This window comes from Salvelinus alpinus, chromosome 4, assembly GCF_045679555.1.
Source record: "Salvelinus alpinus chromosome 4, SLU_Salpinus.1, whole genome shotgun sequence".
NCBI classification, from domain to species: Eukaryota; Metazoa; Chordata; class Actinopteri; order Salmoniformes; family Salmonidae; genus Salvelinus; species Salvelinus alpinus.
Genome location: NC_092089.1, coordinates 31,301,699 through 31,325,103, shown reverse-complemented (window position 1 = coordinate 31,325,103; position 23,405 = coordinate 31,301,699). Strand labels below are relative to the sequence as shown.

Below are 23,405 nucleotides of genomic sequence, written 5' to 3'. Positions count from 1 at the left end.
TGAACAGAGGAACCGTGCAGTGTATTCCGCTATACACACGTGTAGGCCACCAGTGAACAGAGGAACCGTGCAGTGTATTCCTCTATACACACGTGTAGGCCACCAGTGAACAGAGGAACCGTGCAGTGTATTCCTCTATACACACGTGTAGGCCACCAGTGAACAGAGGAACCGTGCAGTGTATTCCTCTATACACACGTGTAGGCCACCAGTGAACAGAGGAACCGTGCAGTGTATTCCTCTATACACACGTGTAGGCCACCAGTGAACAGAGGAACCGTGCAGTGTATTCCTCTATACACACGTGTAGGCCACCAGTGAACAGAGGAACCGTGCAGTGTATTGCTCTATACACACGTGTAGGCCACCAGTGAACAGAGGCACCGTGCAGTGTATTCCTCTATACACACGTGTAGGCCACCAGTGAACAGAGGAACCGTGCAGTGTATTCCTCTATACACACGTGTAGGCCACCAGTGAACAGAGGAACCGTGCAGTGTATTCCTCTATACACACGTGTAGGCCACCAGTGAACAGAGGAACCGTGCAGTGTATTCCTCTATACACACGTGTAGGCCACCAGTGAACAGAGGAACCGTGCAGTGTATTCCTCTATACACACGTGTAGGCCACCAGTGAACAGAGGAACCGTGCAGTGTATTCCTCTATACACACGTGTAGGCCACCAGTGAACAGAGGAACCGTGCAGTGTATTCCTCTATACACACGTGTAGGCCACCAGTGAACAGAGGAACCGTGCAGTGTATTCCTCTATACACACGTGTAGGCCACCAGTGAACAGAGGAACCGTGCAGTGTATTCCTCTATACACACGTGTAGGCCACCAGTGAACAGAGGAACCGTGCAGTGTATTCCTCTATACACACGTGTAGGCCACCAGTGAACAGAGGAACCGTGCAGTGTATTCCTCTATACACACGTGTAGGCCACCAGTGAACAGAGGAACCGTGCAGTGTATTCCTCTATACACACGTGTAGGCCACCAGTGAACAGAGGAACCGTGCAGTGTATTCCTCTATACACACGTGTAGGCCACCAGTGAACAGAGGAACCGTGCAGTGTATTCCTCTATACACACGTGTAGGCCACCAGTGAACAGAGGAACCGTGCAGTGTATTCCTCTATACACACGTGTAGGCCACCAGTGAACAGAGGAACCGTGCAGTGTATTCCTCTATACACACGTGTAGGCCACCAGTGAACAGAGGAACCGTGCAGTGTATTCCTCTATACACACGTGTAGGCCACCAGTGAACAGAGGAACCGTGCAGTGTATTCCTCTATACACACGTGTAGGCCACCAGTGAACAGAGGAACCGTGCAGTGTATTCCTCTATACACACGTGTAGGCCACCAGTGAACAGAGGAACCGTGCAGTGTATTCCTCTATACACACGTGTAGGCCACCAGTGAACAGAGGAACCGTGCAGTGTATTCCTCTATACACACGTGTAGGCCACCAGTGAACAGAGGAACCGTGCAGTGTATTCCTCTATACACACGTGTAGGCCACCAGTGAACAGAGGAACCGTGCAGTGTATTCCTCTATACACACGTGTAGGCCACCAGTGAACAGAGGAACCGTGCAGTGTATTCCTCTATACACACGTGTAGGCCACCAGTGAACAGAGGAACCGTGCAGTGTATTCCTCTATACACACGTGTAGGCCACCAGTGAACAGAGGAACCGTGCAGTGTATTCCTCTATACACACGTGTAGGCCACCAGTGAACAGAGGAACCGTGCAGTGTATTCCGCTATACACACGTGTAGGCCACCAGTGAACAGAGGAACCGTGCAGTGTATTCCGCTATACACACGTGTAGGCCACCAGTGAACAGAGGAACCGTGCAGTGTATTCCTCTATACACACGTGTAGGCCACCAGTGAACAGAGGAACCGTGCAGTGTATTCCTCTATACACACGTGTAGGCCACCAGTGAACAGAGGAACCGTGCAGTGTATTCCTCTATACACACGTGTAGGCCACCAGTGAACAGAGGAACCGTGCAGTGTATTCCTCTATACACACGTGTAGGCCACCAGTGAACAGAGGAACCGTGCAGTGTATTCCTCTATACACACGTGTAGGCCACCAGTGAACAGAGGAACCGTGCAGTGTATTCCTCTATACACACGTGTAGGCCACCAGTGAACAGAGGAACCGTGCAGTGTATTCCTCTATACACACGTGTAGGCCACCAGTGAACAGAGGAACCGTGCAGTGTATTCCGCTATACACACGTGTAGGCCACCAGTGAACAGAGGAACCGTGCAGTGTATTCCGCTATACACACGTGTAGGCCACCAGTGAACAGAGGAACCGTGCAGTGTATTCCTCTATACACACGTGTAGGCCACCAGTGAACAGAGGAACCGTGCAGTGTATTCCTCTATACACACGTGTAGGCCACCAGTGAACAGAGGAACCGTGCAGTGTATTCCTCTATACACACGTGTAGGCCACCAGTGAACAGAGGAACCGTGCAGTGTATTCCTCTATACACACGTGTAGGCCACCAGTGAACAGAGGAACCGTGCAGTGTATTCCTCTATACACACGTGTAGGCCACCAGTGAACAGAGGAACCGTGCAGTGTATTCCTCTATACACACGTGTAGGCCACCAGTGAACAGAGGAACCGTGCAGTGTATTCCTCTATACACACGTGTAGGCCACCAGTGAACAGAGGAACCGTGCAGTGTATTCCTCTATACACACGTGTAGGCCACCAGTGAACAGAGGAACCGTGCAGTGTATTCCGCTATACACACGTGTAGGCCACCAGTGAACAGAGGAACCGTGCAGTGTATTCCGCTATACACACGTGTAGGCCACCAGTGAACAGAGGAACCGTGCAGTGTATTCCTCTATACACACGTGTAGGCCACCAGTGAACAGAGGAACCGTGCAGTGTATTCCTCTATACACACGTGTAGGCCACCAGTGAACAGAGGAACCGTGCAGTGTATTCCTCTATACACACGTGTAGGCCACCAGTGAACAGAGGAACCGTGCAGTGTATTCCTCTATACACACGTGTAGGCCACCAGTGAACAGAGGAACCGTGCAGTGTATTCCTCTATACACACGTGTAGGCCACCAGTGAACAGAGGAACCGTGCAGTGTATTCCTCTATACACACGTGTAGGCCACCAGTGAACAGAGGAACCGTGCAGTGTATTCCGCTATACACACGTGTAGGCCACCAGTGAACAGAGGAACCGTGCAGTGTATTCCTCTATATACACGTGTAGGCCACCAGTGAACAGAGGAACCGTGCAGTGTATTCCTCTATACACACGTGTAGGCCACCAGTGAACAGAGGAACCGTGCAGTGTATTCCTCTATACACACGTGTAGGCCACCAGTGAACAGAGGAACCGTGCAGTGTATTCCGCTATACACACGTGTAGGCCACCAGTGAACAGAGGAACCGTGCAGTGTATTCCGCTATACACACGTGTAGGCCACCAGTGAACAGAGGAACCGTGCAGTGTATTCCTCTATACACACGTGTAGGCCACCAGTGAACAGAGGAACCGTGCAGTGTATTCCTCTATACACACGTGTAGGCCACCAGTGAACAGAGGAACCGTGCAGTGTATTCCTCTATACACACGTGTAGGCCACCAGTGAACAGAGGAACCGTGCAGTGTATTCCTCTATACACACGTGTAGGCCACCAGTGAACAGAGGAACCGTGCAGTGTATTCCTCTATACACACGTGTAGGCCACCAGTGAACAGAGGAACCGTGCAGTGTATTCCTCTATACACACGTGTAGGCCACCAGTGAACAGAGGAACCGTGCAGTGTATTCCGCTATACACACGTGTAGGCCACCAGTGAACAGAGGAACCGTGCAGTGTATTCCGCTATACACACGTGTAGGCCACCAGTGAACAGAGGAACCGTGCAGTGTATTCCTCTATACACACGTGTAGGCCACCAGTGAACAGAGGAACCGTGCAGTGTATTCCTCTATACACACGTGTAGGCCACCAGTGAACAGAGGAACCGTGCAGTGTATTCCTCTATACACACGTGTAGGCCACCAGTGAACAGAGGAACCGTGCAGTGTATTCCTCTATACACACGTGTAGGCCACCAGTGAACAGAGGAACCGTGCAGTGTATTCCTCTATACACACGTGTAGGCCACCAGTGAACAGAGGAACCGTGCAGTGTATTCCGCTATACACACGTGTAGGCCACCAGTGAACAGAGGAACCGTGCAGTGTATTCCGCTATACACACGTGTAGGCCACCAGTGAACAGAGGAACCGTGCAGTGTATTCCTCTATACACACGTGTAGGCCACCAGTGAACAGAGGAACCGTGCAGTGTATTCCTCTATACACACGTGTAGGCCACCAGTGAACAGAGGAACCGTGCAGTGTATTCCTCTATACACACGTGTAGGCCACCAGTGAACAGAGGAACCGTGCAGTGTATTCCTCTATACACACGTGTAGGCCACCAGTGAACAGAGGAACCGTGCAGTGTATTCCTCTATACACACGTGTAGGCCACCAGTGAACAGAGGAACCGTGCAGTGTATTCCTCTATACACACGTGTAGGCCACCAGTGAACAGAGGAACCGTGCAGTGTATTCCTCTATACACACGTGTAGGCCACCAGTGAACAGAGGAACCGTGCAGTGTATTCCTCTATACACACGTGTAGGCCACCAGTGAACAGAGGAACCGTGCAGTGTATTCCTCTATACACACGTGTAGGCCACCAGTGAACAGAGGAACCGTGCAGTGTATTCCTCTATACACACGTGTAGGCCACCAGTGAACAGAGGAACCGTGCAGTGTATTCCTCTATACACACGTGTAGGCCACCAGTGAACAGAGGAACCGTGCAGTGTATTCCGCTATACACACGTGTAGGCCACCAGTGAACAGAGGAACCGTGCAGTGTATTCCTCTATACACACGTGTAGGCCACCAGTGAACAGAGGAACCGTGCAGTGTATTCCTCTATACACACGTGTAGGCCACCAGTGAACAGAGGAACCGTGCAGTGTATTCCTCTATACACACGTGTAGGCCACCAGTGAACAGAGGAACCGTGCAGTGTATTCCTCTATACACACGTGTAGGCCACCAGTGAACAGAGGAACCGTGCAGTGTATTCCTCTATACACACGTGTAGGCCACCAGTGAACAGAGGAACCGTGCAGTGTATTCCGCTATACACACGTGTAGGCCACCAGTGAACAGAGGAACCGTGCAGTGTATTCCTCTATACACACGTGTAGGCCACCAGTGAACAGAGGAACCGTGCAGTGTATTCCTCTATACACACGTGTAGGCCACCAGTGAACAGAGGAACCGTGCAGTGTATTCCTCTATACACACGTGTAGGCCACCAGTGAACAGAGGAACCGTGCAGTGTATTCCTCTATACACACGTGTAGGCCACCAGTGAACAGAGGAACCGTGCAGTGTATTCCTCTATACACACGTGTAGGCCACCAGTGAACAGAGGAACCGTGCAGTGTATTCCTCTATACACACGTGTAGGCCACCAGTGAACAGAGGAACCGTGCAGTGTATTCCTCTATACACACGTGTAGGCCACCAGTGAACAGAGGAACCGTGCAGTGTATTCCTCTATACACACGTGTAGGCCACCAGTGAACAGAGGAACCGTGCAGTGTATTCCTCTATACACACGTGTAGGCCACCAGTGAACAGAGGAACCGTGCAGTGTATTCCTCTATACACACGTGTAGGCCACCAGTGAACAGAGGAACCGTGCAGTGTATTCCGCTATACACACGTGTAGGCCACCAGTGAACAGAGGAACCGTGCAGTGTATTCCTCTATACACACGTGTAGGCCACCAGTGAACAGAGGAACCGTGCAGTGTATTCCTCTATACACACGTGTAGGCCACCAGTGAACAGAGGAACCGTGCAGTGTATTCCTCTATACACACGTGTAGGCCACCAGTGAACAGAGGAACCGTGCAGTGTATTCCTCTATACACACGTGTAGGCCACCAGTGAACAGAGGAACCGTGCAGTGTATTCCTCTATACACACGTGTAGGCCACCAGTGAACAGAGGAACCGTGCAGTGTATTCCTCTATACACACGTGTAGGCCACCAGTGAACAGAGGAACCGTGCAGTGTATTCCTCTATACACACGTGTAGGCCACCAGTGAACAGAGGAACCGTGCAGTGTATTCCTCTATACACACGTGTAGGCCACCAGTGAACAGAGGAACCGTGCAGTGTATTCCTCTATACACACGTGTAGGCCACCAGTGAACAGAGGAACCGTGCAGTGTATTCCTCTATACACACGTGTAGGCCACCAGTGAACAGAGGAACCGTGCAGTGTATTCCTCTATACACACGTGTAGGCCACCAGTGAACAGAGGAACCGTGCAGTGTATTCCTCTATACACAGAGAGCAGGTGTGCAGGATACAGACACTAGTCATTGTGTTGCTGTTGGATGGGAATAAAGGAGAATACAGGAGACTGACTGGGGGAAACTAAATCTACTTCTAGTGTTGGAGGGGGACTGGGCTGTAAAAGTCTAAAAACAGGATCCTAGCAGAAACTAAGATATTCGGTAATATAAACTGGGATCATTTACCATGGTGAGAATACAGATGGACGACAGATAGACAAGACAGGCAGACAAGACAGGCAGACAAGACAGGCAGACATACAGACAGGCCAACAGACAGACAAGACAGGCAGACAGGCAAACAGACAGACAAGACAGGCAGACAGACAGGCAAACAGATAGACAAGACAGGCAGACAAGACAGGCAGACAAAACAGACAGACAGATATATAACCCCAGGTTACTCACGTGCAGAGGATAGATTGATCTTCTCTGTCTGTGAGAGAATAATAATAAAAGCAGAATATGTCAGTCTTTCATATTACCCAATGAACAGTACTACCTTCACTTCTTACACCAGTAATCACTGTAACAGGGGGATCGATACACTTGTCAATCTATCTCAGATAACCTGAGTGTGTATGTGATTTCAACAGCTCTCACTGAGCAGCATTGTCGTGTAGTGAGGAGGAAGGAGGTCAAAGCCACAGAAGTGGTCTCTCCAGACAGACCTCAGACCTCTGCTCCAGCCCACACTGCAGACACCAACACGATGGCCTGACCTTGTCTGTTACATTTTTGGTGTGTTTGTTTTAAAGGTTTCCTCGGAACCACAGACACACACACACGCACGCACGCACGCATATGCACAGACATGCACGGACACGCACACATACCGGTCATACTGGTTCAATTATCAATAGGATCATCAGATCAGAGAGAGAAAGAGAGAGAGAGAGAGAGAGAGAGAGAGAGAGAGAGAGAGAGAGAGAGAGAGAGAGAGAGAGAGAGAGAGAGAGAGAGAGAGAGAGACTAATGAATTGACCCCGGGGCAGAAACGTTGCTCAATCTGTCTCTAACCGGTTTTAATGGAGGAGTGGAGCAATCAGTGTCTGTTTGTCAGGCTCCTATCATAATACATGTGGTGTGGGAACAGTCCTAGAATGAACTGTAATTACTACTGCCATTTGCAGCACCAAGATATTCTCATTGCCAGTTTCCATATGCTTCCACAAAAAACATGGATATACAGTGAATTCAGAAAGTATTCAGACCCCTTCCCTTTTTCCACATTTTGTTACGTTACAGCCTCATTCTACAATGGACAAAAAAAACTTCATCAATTTACACACAATACCCCATAATGACAAAGCGAATACATAAGTATTCAGACCTTGTGCTATGAGACTTGAAATTGAGCTCAGGTGCATCCTGTTTCCATTGATCATCCTTCAGATGTTGCTACAACTTGATTGGAGTCCACCTGTGGTAAATTCAATTGATTGGACATGATTTGGAAAGGCACACACCTGTCTATATAAGGTCCCACAGTTGACAGTGCATGTCAGAGCAAAAACCAAGCCATGAGGTCAAAGCAATTGTCCGTAGAGCTCCAATACAGGATTGTGTTGAGGCACAAATCTGGGGAAGGGTACCAAAAAATGGATGCAGCATCGAAGGTCCCCAAGAACACAGTGGCCTCCATCATTCTTAAATGGATGAAGTTTGGAACCACCAATTTTTAACAACCTGTTTTTGCTTTGTTATTATGGGGTATTGGGTGTAGATTGATGAGGGGAAAAAAACTATTTAATACATTTTAGAATAAGGCTGTAAAGTAACAAAATGTGGAAAAAGTCAAGGGGTCTGAATTCTGAATGCACTGTATATGTCACGTTCGTCGTAGTGAGGAGACCAAGGCGCAGCGTGATGTGAATACATTCTTCTTTAATAAAACTAAGAACACTTAAACAAACTAACAAAAACAACAAAACGAACGTGAAGCTATAATAACAGAGTGCTGACATGCAACTACACATAGACAACTACCCACACAGACAGGTGGGAAAAGGCAACCTAAGTATGGTTCTCAATCAGTATTGGTATTTACACTGTCAGCACGGTGTCCGTTAGGAAAATGTGGCACCAAACAACGTGGCCGGGAAGATTTTAATTTACCGGCCATTTGAGAAATATCAGACACATATGCATTGGTTGTGTAACCCCTTAGGGCGTCCACTCACGGTGCTCAGAATGACAGAAATCACATTTAGATTATGGTAATTCATCAGAACAAAACATGCAACTCCTGTAATGAATTAGCCAATAAAAATACATTTTCAGGCCTCCCGAGTGGTGCAGCAGTGTAAGGCACTGCACCGCAGTGCTTGAGGTGTCACTACAGTCCCGGGTTCGATCCCGGGCTGTGTCACAAGCGGCCGTGACAGGGAGTCCCATAGGGCGGCGCACAATTGGCCCAGTGTCGTCTGGGTAAGGGGAGGTTTTGGCCGGGGGGGGCTTTACTTGGCTCATCGTGCTCTAGCGACTCCTTTTGGCGGGCCGGGCGCCTGCAGGCTGACTTCGGTCGTCAGTTGAACGGTGTTTCCTCCAATACATTGGTGCAGCTGGCTTCTGGGTTAAGCGGGAGGGTGTTAAGAAGCACGGTTTGGCGGGTCATGTTTCGGAGGACGCATGACTCTACCTTAGCCTCTCCTGATTTCATTGGGGAGTTGAGCGATGAGACAAGATCGTAATTGGATCGCAATTGGATATCGAGAAAAAGGGAAATAAAAACAAATCTCTGTTAGAAACTTAGAAAAAGGGTGAATCAAAAGATGCAACAACTAGGATGGGTTGCTAATATGACTAGGATTGTGCATTTGGCTTCAGGACAACGAAGGAAAGTTGATATGAAAACCAATAGAACAGGAGAGAAATGGCATATGAGGAAGTCTTTCATATGCAGCGTGCGTAGGAAAAGGCCTACCGTTGAAGTCGGAAGTTTAAATACACCTTAGCCAAATACATTTAAACTCAGTTTTTCACAATTCCTGACATTTAATCCGAGTAAAAAGTCCCTGTCAGTTAGGATCACCACTTTATTTTAAGAATGTGAAATGTCAGAATAATAGTAGAGAAAATAATTTATTTCAGCTTTTATTTCTTTCATCACATTCCCAGTGGGTCAGAAGTTTACATACACTCAATTAGTATTTGGTAGCAATGCTTTTAAATTGTTTAACTTGGGTCAAACGTTTCGGGTAGCCTTCCACAAGCTTCCCACAATAAATTGGAAGAATTTTTGTCCATTCCTCCTGACAGAGCTGGTGTAACGGAGTCAGGTTTGTAGGCCTCCTTGCTCGCACACACATTTTCAGTTCTGCCCACACATTTTCTATGGGATTGAGGTCAGGGATTTGTGATGGCAACTCAAATACATTGACTTTGTTGTCCTTAAGCCATTTTGCCACAACTTTGGAAGTATACGTGGGGTCATTGTCCATTTAGAAGACTCATTTGTGACCATGCTTTAACTTCCTGACTGATGTCTTGAGATGTTGCTTCAATATATCCACATAATTTCCATCCTCATCATGCCATGTATTTTGTGAAGTGCACCAGTCCCTCCTGCAACAAAGCACCACCACAACATGATGCTGCCACCCCGTGCTTCACGGTTGGGATGGTGTTCTTCGGCTTGCAAGCCTCACCCTTTTTCCTCCAAGCATAACAATGGTCATTATGGCCAAACAGTTCTATTTTTGTTTCATCAGACCATTGGACATTTCTCCAAAAAGTACGATCTTTGTCCCCATGTGCAGTTGCAAACCATAGTCTGGCTTTTTTATTGCGGTTTTGGAGCAGTGGTTTTTTCCTTGCTGAGCGGCCTTTCAGGTTATGTCGATATAGGACTCGTTTTACTGTGGATATAGATACTTTTGTACCTGTTTCCTCCAGCATCTTCACAAGGTCCTTTGCTGCTGTTCTGGGATTGATTTGCATTTTTCGCACCTTCCTGAGCGGTATGACGGCTGCGTGGTCCCATGGTGTTTATACTTGCATACTATTGTTTGTACAGATGAACGTAGTACTTTCAGGTGTTTGGAAATTGCTCCCAAGGATGAACCAGACTTGTGGTCTTGGCTGATTTTTTTTTATTTTCCCATGCTGTCAAGCAAAGAGGCACTGAGTTTGAAGGTAGGCCTTAAAATACATCCACAGGTACACCTCCAATTGACTCAAATGATGTCAATTAGCCTATCAGAAGCTTCTAAAGCCATGACATCATTTTCTGGAATTTTCCAAACTGTTTAAAGGCACAGTCAACTTAGTGTATGTAAACTTCTGACCCACTGGAATTGTGATACAGTGAATTATAAGTGAAATAATCTGTCTGTAAACAATTTTTGGAAAAATTACTTGTGTCATGCACAAAGTAGATGTCCTAAATGACATGCCAAAACTATAGTTTGTTAACAAGAAATTTGTGGAGTGGTTGAAAAATGAGTTTTAATGACTCCAACCTAAGTGTATGTAAACTTCCGACTTCAACTGTTGATGAATGTGATTGAAAGAACAAGAATCTTCATCCGTATATTTTCGACAGTTTTTATTTGTCGGCTTTATGTATTTTTACTTAGTTGACAATGGAAGTTATGGGCCAACGGCTGCATTGGCCATCTCTGGGCTGCATAGCCATCTCTGGGCTGCATGGCCATCTCTGGGCTGCATTGGCCATCTCTGGACTGCATAGCCATCTCTGGGCTGCATTGGCCATCTCTGGACTGCATTGGCCATCTCTGGGCTGCATGGCCATCTCTGGGCTACATGGCCATCTCTGGGCTGCATTGGCCATCTCTGGGCTGCATGGCCATCTCTGGGCTGCATGGCCATCTCTGGGCTGCATGGCCATCTCTGGGCTGCATTGGCCATCTCTGGGCTGCATGGCCATCTCTGGACTGCATTGGCCATCTCTGGACTGCATGGCCATCTCTGGACTGCATGGCCATCTCTGGGCTACATGGCCATCTCTGGGCTACATGGCCATCTCTGGGCTGCATGGCCATCTCTGGACTGCATTGGCCATCTCTGGACTGCATGGCCATCTCTGGGCTGCATGGCCATCTCTGAGCTGCATGGCCATCTCTGGGCTGCATGGCCATCTCTGAGCTGCATGGCCATCTCTGGGCTGCATGGCCATCTCTGAGTTCTATTTAGCCGCCAATGATCACGGTGTAGCCTCTCAATGTGTCCATAAGGCAGAGGCTGGTGCTCTCACATTAGTAGAATTTTTACTTTTAGAGTTTATTAATTTTAATTAATATTTTTTATGATTAACCACGTGACAATGATTTTGAGAAATGAAAACATTATTATTGAAATGAAACTGTTCCACGAAAATGCACATATGAAAATCATAACAAATTGCTTTGATATGGCGTAGATGTGAAGGGGTCAGAGGTTAGAGGTCAGGGTTACCTTGTAGCATGCTGCGGTAGGCAGCCTCTGATATAGCGTAGATGTGAGGGGGTCAGGGGTTAGAGGTCAGGGGTTAGGGTTACCTTGTAGCATGCTGCGGTAGGCAGCCTCTGATATAGCGTAGATGTGAGGGGGCATCTCATGGCGTTTCTTCCCTCGGTACATCTCCACTATAGACTCTGTGTAGATGGGCAGGTTCTTATAGGGGTTGATCACCACACAGAATAGGCCCGAGTATGTCTGCAAACACACACACACACCCAGGATAGATATACACAAAGTTCAATGATAACTAAAATACCATGCTTAATCTCAACAACCCATGCCCTCCCAATGCCTAGCCCCAGCCATTAAGGCAGGTAATGTCATATCACACACACACACCTAACCTGAGTCATATAACAACAACATTAGGAGAGGGAGGGTCAATCCCGCCCAACATTCTCCCCCCATTAACCTACAGTATGAGTAGGACACATTAACCTACAGTATGAGTAGAACACATTAACGTACAGTATGAGTAGAACACATTAACCTACAGTATGAGTAGGACACATTAACCTACAGTATGAGTAGGACACATTAACCTACAGTATGAGTAGGACACATTAACCTACAGTATGAGTAGGACACATTAACCTACAGTATGAGTAGGACACATTAACCTACAGTATGAGTAGGACACATTAACCTACAGTATGAGTAGGACACATTGACCTACAGTATGAGTAGGACACATTAACCTACAGTATGAGTAGGACACATTAACCTACAGTATGAGTAGGACACATTAACCTACAGTATGAGTAGGACACATTAACCTACAGTATGAGTAGGACACATGAACCTACAGTATGAGTAGGGTCAGGTGGAATGTGTAAGGAGGCATTTCTAATGAAAAAGAAAGATAGCTGTCAGGACAATCAATCAACCAGCTAGTGCTACAACACAGGTTTATGAATGAAATATGCAGGCAACAGTGTAAAGGTACTGATAACAAGATGACTCTGTGGATTCTGACTGGTCGCCCCTACCCATCCACCTCCTGTCACACCCTTCCCTGATAATCCACACATACAGTATGTGTGTGTGTGTGTGTGTGTGTGTGTGTGTGTGTGTGTGTGTGTGTGTGTGTGTGTGTGTGTGTGTTAGTGTGTGTGTGTGTGTGTGTGTGTGTGTGTGTGTGTGTGTGTGTGTGTGTGTGTGTGTGGTGGACTGAAATATGAGGGTCAGTATTTGTCCACCAAAATCCCCCATTTTCTCAGTATCTCTCTTTCTCTAAAGCGGATAAGATAAACATAAACAGCCTTCAAATTCCTCAACATAGATATACAATACAAAGTGTCGTTCACAATGTCACATTCTAACTCTTTCTGACACATTCTTCATATCAAAGTACCGCAACACTTATTTTTCTTTCTTTCTATCTTATTTTTCTTTCTTATCTATCTTCCTTTCTATCCATTTATCTTCCTCTTTCTATCTCTCTCATCCCTCCCTTCATTGGTTCAGTCACGAAACAGGAGATGCAGCTCTCCTTTCTCCTCCGTCCTTCTCTCTCTTATATAAACGACTGTGATGTAACACAACACCTCCTCTTATATCAGTTACACTGATGTCACAGTTCTCTCTACAGAGTACCCCCCCCCCCCCCCCCACTAACCTCGTGGGGACACACAATTCAGTCCCATTCAAAATCCAATTTTCCATAACCCCTAACCCTAAACTTAACCCTAACCCTAAACTTAACCCTAGCTCTTAACCCTAGCTCTTAACCCTAACCCATAAACTATCCCTAGCTCCTAACCCTTACCCATAAACTAACCCTAGCTCCTAACCCTTACCCATAAACTAACCCTAGTTCCTAACCCTTACCCATAAACTAACCCTAGCTCCTAACCCTTACCCATAAACTAACCCTTACCAATAAACTAACCCTAGCTCCTAACCCTTACCCATAAACTAACCCTTACCCATAAACTAACCCTAGCTCCTAACCCTTACCCATAAACTAACCCTAGCTCCTAACCCTTACCCATAAACTAACCCGTACCCATAAACTAACCCTAGCTCCTAACCATTACCCATAAACTAACCCTAGCTCCTAACCCTTACCCATAAACTAACCCTAGCTCCTAACCCTTACCCATAAACTAACCCTAGCTCCTAACCCTTACCCATAAACTAACCCTTACCCATAAACTAACCCTAGCTCCTAACCCTTACCCATAAACTAACCCTTACCCATAAACTAACCCTAGCTCCTAACCCTTACCCATAAACTAACCCTTACCCATAAACTAACCCTAGCTCCTAACCCTTACCCATAAACTAACCCTAGCTCCTAACCCTTACCCATAAACTAACCCTTACCCATAAACTAACCTTAGCTCCTAACCCTTACCCATAAACTAACCCTTACCCATAAACTAACCCTAGCTCCTAACACTAAACCTAATTCTAACCCTAACACTATTTCTAACCTTAACCCTGAACCCCCTAGAAATAGCATTTGACCTTGTGGGGACTAACAAAATGTCCCCAGTTGGTCAAATGTTTGTTTGTTTACTATTCTTGTGGGGACTTCTATTCTCACACACACACACACACACACACACACACATGCACACGCATACACACACGGTGTGACGTGTTTATCTTGTGCTTATACAGTTGAAGTCGGAAGTTTAATACACCTTAGCCAAAATAATTTAAACACAGTTTTTCACAATTCCTGACATTTAATCATAGTAAAAATTCCCTGTCTTCGGTCAGTTAGGATCACCACTTCATTTTAAGAATGTGAAATGTCTGAATAATAGTAGAGAGAATAATTTATTTCAGCTTTTATTTCTTTCATCACATTCATCACATTCCCAGTTGGTCAGAAGTTTACATACACTCACTTTAGGCGTTTGGAAATTGCTCCCAAGGATGAACCAGACTTGGGAGCAAGACCTTTTTTTCTGAGGTCTTGGCTGATTTCTTTTGATTTTCCCATGATGTCAAGCAAAGAGGCACTGAATTTGAAGGTAGGCCTTGAAATACATCCACAGGTACACCTCCAATTAACTCAAATTATGTCAATTAGCCTATCAGAAGCTTCTAAAGCCATGACATCATTTTCTGTAAACTTCTGACCCACAGGAATTGTGATACAGTGAATTATAAGTGAAATAATCTGTCTGTAAACAATTGTTGGAAAAATTACTTGTGTCATACACGAAGTAGATGTCCTAACCGACTTACCAAAACTATAGTTTGTTAACAAGAAATGTGTGGACAAATGAGTTTTAATGACTCCAACCTAAGTGGATGTAAACCTCCGACTTCAACTGCATATACTGTACATACACACATCAGTTTTGACTTTCACTTCTCCCTTGTATGCTGTGCCAGTTTGAGTTTATGTATTATTGTGTCCTGTGTGTGTGTGTGTGTGTGTGTGTGTGTGTGTGTGTGTGTGTGTGTGTGTGTGTGTGTGTGTGTGTGTGTGTGTGTGTGTGTGTGTGTGTGTGTGTGTGTGTGTGTGTGTGTGTGTGTGTGTGTGTGTGTGTATGCGTGTGTGTGTAATGTACACTGACGTATATCAAGCCAGAGTAGTATCTCTCTCTGAGGTTGTGTAGGACGGAGGCTTCGTTGAGACAGGTGAGGTCAGCCATGTCCTCCACCTTACTGAACCTGGGAGGATTCATCCTCTGGACCTCCTCTCTGGACAGGGTCAGCTTCCTCTGGCTGTCTGTTAGCTCCACCTCCACCTCATCCCCACGCTCCTCACGGATACTGGCAGACTGGAGGGTTGGGGTGGGGGGAGTGAGAGAGAGAGCGGGGAGAAGGGGGAGGAGATAGAGAGAGGGTAGGGGGAGAGATAGAGGCGGCGGGAGAGAGAGGCAGGGAAGAGAGAGAGAGAGAGGGTAGGGGGAGAGATAGAGGCGGCGGGAGAGAGAGGCAGGGAAGAGAGAGAGAGAGAGGGTAGGGGAGAGATAGAGGCGGGGGGAGAGAGAGGCAGGGAAGAGAGAGAGAGAGAGAGTAGGGGGAGAGATAGAGGCGGCGGGAGAGAGAGGCAGGGAAGAGAGAGAGAGAGAGAGAGAGAGAGAGGGTAGGGGAGAGATAGAGGCGGGGGGAGAGAGGGAGGCAGGGAAGAGAGAGAGAGAGAGGTGGGGAAGAGAGAGAGAGAGAGAGAGGGTAGTGGAGAGATAGAGGCGGGGGGAGAGAGAGAGGCAGGGAAGAGAGAGAGAGAGAGGGTAGGGGGAGAGATAGAGGCGGCGGGAGAGAGGGAGGCAGGGAAGAGAGAGAGAGAGAGAGAGGGTAGGGGGAGAGATAGAGGCGGGGGGAGAGAGGGAGGCAGGGAATAGAGAGAGAGAGAGAGGGTAGGGGTAGGGGAAGGGACAGAGAGGTTAGATAGATACTGATCCAGGAAACATCCACTAACAGCACAAGACATGACAAGCCATAACACATGGTACAAACGCATAATAATAACACATGATAATAACACATGATAATAACACATGGTACAAACGCATAATAATAACACATGATAATAACACATGGTACAAACGCATAATAATAACACATGATAATAACACATGGTACAAACGCATAATAATAACACATGATAATAACACATGGTACAAAAGCATAATAATAACACATGATAATAACACATGGTACAAACGCATAATAATAACACATGATAATAACACATGATAATAACACATGGTACAAACGCATAATAATAACACATGATAATAACACATGGTACAAACGCATAATAATAACACATGATAATAACACATGGTACAAACGCATAATAATAACACATGATAATAACACATGGTACAAACACATAATAATAACACATGATACAAACACATAATAATAACACATGATAATAACACATGGTACAAATGCATGATAAGAAAACATGGTAATAACACATGATAATAACACATGGTAATAACGCATGATAATAAGACATGGTAATAACGCATGATAATAACACATGATAATAACACATGGTACAAACGCATAATAATAACACATGATAATAACACATGATAATAACACATGATAATGACACATGGTACAAACGCATGATAATAACACATGGTACAAACGCATGATAATAACACATGATATTAACACATGGTAATAACGCATGATAATAACACATGGTAATAATGCATGATAATAACACATGATAATAACACATGGTACAAACACATAATAATAACACATGATAATAACACATGGTACAAATGCATGATAAGAAAACATGGTAATAACACATGATAATAACACATGGTAATAACGCATGATAATAACACATGGTAATAACGCATGATAATAACACATGGTAATAACGCATGATAATAACACATGGTAATAACACATGGTAATAATGCATGATAATAACACATCACAATAATGCATGATAATAACGCATGATAATAACACATGATAATAACACATGGTAATAACGCATGATAATAACACATGGTAATAACACATGGTAATAACACATGATAATAACAAATGATAATAACACATGATAATAACACATCACAATAATGCATGATAATAACGCATGATAATAACACATGATAATAACACATGATAATAACACATGGTAATAACGCATGATAATAACACATGGTAATAACACATGGTAATAATGCATGATAATAACGCATTGTACAAACGCATGATAATAACACATGGTATTAACACATGATAATAACACATGGTAATAATGCATGATAATAACGCATGGTACAAACGCATGATAATAACACATGATAATAACACATGGTAATAACGCATGATAATAACACATGGTAATAATGCATGATAATAACGCATGGTACAAACGCATGATAATAACACATGGTAATAACACATGATAATAACACATGATAATAACACATGGTAATAACGCATGATAATAACATATGGTCATAACGCATGATATTAACACATGGTCATAATGCATGATAATAACACATGATAATAACACATCACAATAATGCATGATAATAACCCATGGTACAAACACATGATAATAACACATGGTAATAACACATGATAATAACACATGATAATAACGCATGATATTAACACATGGTAATAATGCATGATAATAATGCATGATAATAACACATGATAATAACACATGGTAGAAACGCATGATAACAACGCATGATAATAACACATGATAATAACACATGGTAATAACGCATGATATTAACACATGGTAATAACACATGGTAATAACACATGATAATAACGCATGATAATAACACATGATAATAACACATGGTAATAACGCATGATAATAAGACATGATAATAACACATGATAATAACACATGGTACAAACGCATGATAATAACGCATGATAATAACACATGGTAATAACACATGATAATAACACATGGTAATAACACATGGTAATAACACATGATAATAACGCATGATAATAACACATGATAATAACACATGGTAATAACACATGGTAATAACACATGGTAATAACGCATGATAATAAGACATGATAATAACACATGATAATAACACATGGTAATAATGCATGATAATAACGCATGATAATAACACATGATAATAAGACATGATAATAACACATGATAATAACGCATGATAATAACGCATGATAATAACGCATGATAATAACGCATGATAATAACGCATGATAATAACACATGATAATAACACATGATAATAACGCATGATAATAACACATGATAATAACACATGATAATAACACACGTTCCACTCATGGAAAGGGGTTTGAGGCGAAGGAAAAACAAATAAGTGCTACCAAATATAACAATATGCATTTCATAAATATTTGAATAAAGTGTGTAAATAAGACGTATTAAACACGTCTGTAAAACCACAATGAGGACATAGCAAGTTTTCATAAATCATTGGGTACATCGTACGACAAACATCAGAGTAATCTTAAATAGGCACATAATTCATGTTCAAATTCACAACATAACATACATAGGCATTTCATCATTAAGTCCTTTAGGAAATAATGTCTGGAGGGTGAAAATCCCAAAACATTCTCTTTTACTCAGAGTATTATTAATATCACCTCCCCTGTCTGATATCTTAACTTTCTCTATGCCACAAAATCTAAAGGTAGAAATAACACATGATAATAACACATGGTAGAAACGCATGATAATAACAAATGGCAATAACACATGGTAGAAACGCATGATAATAACACATGGCAATAACACATGATAATAACACATGGTAGAAACGCATGATAATAACAAATGGTAATAACACATGATAATAACACATGGTAGAAACGCATGATAATAACACATGGTAATAATGCATGACAATAACGCATGGTACAAACGCATGATAATAACACATGGTAATAACACATGATAATAACACATGATAATAACACATGGTAATAACGCATGATAATAACATATGGTCATAACGCATGATATTAACACATGGTCATAATGTATGATAATAACACATGATAATAACACATCACAATAATGCATGATAATAACCCATGGTACAAACACATGATAATAACACATGGTAATAACACATGATAATAACACATGATAATAACGCATGATATTAACACATGGTAATAATGCATGATAATAATGCATGATAATAACACATGATAATAACACATGATAATAACACATGGTAGAAACGCATGATAACAACGCATGATAATAACACATGATAATAACACATGGTAATAACGCATGATATTAACACATGGTAATAACACATGGTAATAACACATGATAATAACGCATGATAATAACACATGATAATAACACATTGTAATAACGCATGATAATAACACATGATAATAACACATGATAATAACACATGATAATAACACATGGTACAAACGCATGATAATAACGCATGATAATAACACATGATAATAACACATGATAATAACACATGGTAATAACACATGGTAATAACACATGATAATAACGCATGATAATAACACATGATAATAACACATGATAATAACACATGGTAATAACACATGGTAATAACGCATGATAATAAGACATGATAATAACACATGATAATAACACATGGTAATAATGCATGATAATAACGCATGATAATAACACATGATAATAACACATGATAATAACACATGATAATAACACATGATAATAACACATGATAATAACGCATCATAATAACACATGATAATAACACATGATAATAACACATGATAATAACGCATGATAATAACACATGATAATAACACATGATAATAACACACGTTCCACTCATGGAAAGGGGTTTGAGGCGAAGGAAAAACAAATAAGTGCTACCAAATATAACAATATGCATTTCATAAATATTTGAATAAAGTGTGTAAATAAGACGTATTAAACACGTCTGTAAAACCACAATGAGGACATAGCACGTTTTCATAAATCATTGGGTACATCGTACGACAAACATCAGAGTAATCTTAAATAGGCACATAATTCATGTTCAAATTCACAACATAACATACATAGGCATTTCATCATTAAGTCCTTTAGGAAATAATGTCTGGAGGGTGAAAATCCCAAAACATTCTCTTTTACTCAGAGTATTATTAATATCACCTCCCCTGTCTGATATCTTAACTTTCTCTATGCCACAAAATCTAAAGGTAGAAATAACACATGATAATAACACATGGTAGAAACGCATGATAATAACAAATGGCAATAACACATGGTAGAAACGCATGATAATAACACATGGCAATAACACATGATAATAACACATGGTAGAAACGCATGATAATAACACATGGTAATAACACATGATAATAACACATGGTAGAAATGCATGATAATAACAAATGGTAATAACACATGATAATAACACATGGTAATAACACATGATAATAACACACGGTAGAAACGCATGATAATAACACATGGTAATAACACATGATAATAACACATGGTAGAAACGCATGATAATAACACATGGTAATAACACATGATAATAACACATGGTAATAACACATGATAATAACACATGATAATAACACATGGTAATAACACATGATAATAACACATGGTAGAAACGCATGATAATAACAAATGGTAATAACACATGATAATAACACATGGTAATAACACATGATAATAACACATGATAATAACACATGATAATAACACATGGTAATAACACATGATAATAACACATGGTAATAACACATGATAATAACACATGATAATAACACATGGTAGAAACGCATGATAATAACACATGGTAATAACACATGATAATAACACATGGTAGAAACGCATGATAATAACACATGGTAATAACACATGATAATAACACATGGTAGAAACGCATGATAATAACAAATGGTAATAACACATGATAATAACACATGGTAATAACACATGATAATAACACATGATAATAACACATTGTAGAAACGCATGATAATAACAAATGGCAATAACACATGATAATAACGATTGGTAATAACACATGGTAATAACACATGATAATAACGCATGGTAATAACACATGGTAATAACACATGGTGGTGTGAAATATAGGGTTTCATCACATGACAAGAGGAGTTGGGATTGATTTCCAGTATGAAGCAATAAGCCTCACTGGTGTCCACATACACACAAATGACATAAAACAGTGCATACATTGATAGTGGTTGAGATGGCTAGACTGAGGAGGGGCGAACAGAAATAGACACAGAGAGAGAGGGAGGAGTTAATAACCCCAGTCATAGTACAGCTCTTATGACCGGGGGGGGGGGGGGGGGGGGGGTCGACAGGAAGTGGTGAACTCTGAACTGGTCAGGTCACAAGATTCTACCCTGTTCTGCTCTGTTCTATTCTGTTCTGCTCTGTTCTATTCTGCTCTGTTCTCCTCTGTTCTGCTCTGCTCTGTTCTGTTCTGTTCTGCTCTGTTCTATTCTGCTCTGTTCTCCTCTGTTCTGCTCTGCTCTGTTCTATTCTGCTCTGTTCTGCTCTGCTCTGCTCTGTTCTGCTCTGTTCTGCTCTGTTCTGCTCTGTTCTGTTCTGTTCTGCTCTGTTCTATTCTGCTCTGTTCTCCTCTGTTCTGCTCTGTTCTATTCTGCTCTGTTCTGCTCTGTTCTGCTCTGTTCTGCTCTGCTCTGTTCTGCTCTGTTCTATTCTGCTCTGTTCTCCTCTGTTCTGCTCTGCTATGTTCTGCTCTGTTCTGTTCTGCTCTGCTCTGTTCTGTTCTATTCTGTTCTGTTCTGCTCTGCTCTGTTCTGCTCTGTTCTGTTCTGCTCTGTTCTGCTCTGCTCTGTTCTGCTCTGTTCTATTCTGCTCTGTTCTCCTCTGTTCTGCTCTGCTCTGTTCTGCTCTGTTCTGTTCTGCTCTGTTCTATTCTGCTCTGTTCTGCTCTGTTCTGTTCTGCTCTGTTCTGTTCTGTTTTATTCTGCTCTGTTCTGCTCTGTTCTATTCTGCTCTGTTCTCCTCTGTTCTGCTCTGTTCTATTCTGCTCTGTTCTGCTCTGTTCTGCTCTGTTCTGCTCTGCTCTGTTCTGCTCTGTTCTATTCTGCTCTGTTCTCCTCTGTTCTGCTCTGCTATGTTCTGCTCTGTTCTGTTCTGCTCTGTTCTGTTCTATTCTGTTCTGTTCTGCTCTGCTCTGTTCTGCTCTGTTCTGTTCTGCTCTGTTCTGCTCTGTTCTGCTCTGTTCTATTCTGCTCTGTTCTCCTCTGTTCTGCTCTGCTCTGTTCTGCTCTGTTCTGTTCTGCTCTGTTCTATTCTGCTCTGTTCTGCTCTGTTCTGCTCTGTTCTGTTCTGTTCTATTCTGCTCTGTTCTCCTCTGTTCTATTCTGCTCTGTTCTGCTCTGCTCTGTTCTGCTCTGTTCTGTTCTCCTCTGTTCTCCTCTGTTCTCCTCTGTTCTGTTCTGCTCTGTTCTATTCTGCTCTGTTCTGCTGTGTTCTGCTCTGTTCACCATTTACTTCTGCCTGGCACACACACCCGCATTCTCAGAATACGACTAACCACACACTTAAAATATGAATGTAGAATGACGACTGTGTGTGTGACTATGTGTGTGACTGTGTGTGTGTGTGTGTTACTGCGGCCTCTTTAACATTAGGAGGCTGAAGGAGTGTATTGTTCTATTCATAGAGCTCCATATCAGAACAGCAGAGAAACAGAGAGAGATACCCTGACTAGACATACTATAGAGAAGAGCGCCCTTGGAACCCTGTCACATTGTCAAACACAAAGAGCCTTGGAACACAGTGGGCACTGGGACACAGCAGAACAGAGAAGAAGATAGTGATCAAGGTAAAGGATAGAGGTGGAAGTGTTCTACAAGTGATGCCACTTCTCATAGAAAGACGAGGTTTAAAATGCAACATGTAGAGCTGAGTGATGTAGATCAGCGCGCAGTGTGGCTCCAACAGAGAGATAGAGCCCAGTGACTAAAGCAATGTAATAGAGGAGAACTAGGAGCCCTA

The 23,405-nt window shown here is 43.1% G+C and overlaps 1 protein-coding gene across 5 annotated transcripts in view; it reads right to left on the bottom strand.

Annotated features, from left to right (window-relative positions):
- Positions 1-23,405, bottom strand: part of myh14 (myosin, heavy chain 14, non-muscle) — a 91,502-nt gene that overhangs the window by 63,658 nt on the left and 4,439 nt on the right. For 4 of the 5 annotated variants that reach the window (XM_071395001.1, XM_071395004.1, XM_071395002.1 and 1 more), the window contains exons 3-5: positions 15,460-15,666; positions 11,959-12,115; positions 6,866-6,893 (exon numbers count right to left, since the gene is read on the bottom strand). In XM_071395001.1, the coding sequence (XP_071251102.1) occupies positions 6,866-6,893; positions 11,959-12,115; positions 15,460-15,666 (392 nt within the window). Of the gene's footprint in view, positions 1-6,865; positions 6,894-11,875; positions 11,935-11,958; positions 12,116-15,459; positions 15,667-23,405 lie in introns of those variants that run through there. The other variant, XM_071395005.1, reaches the window with a different exon arrangement.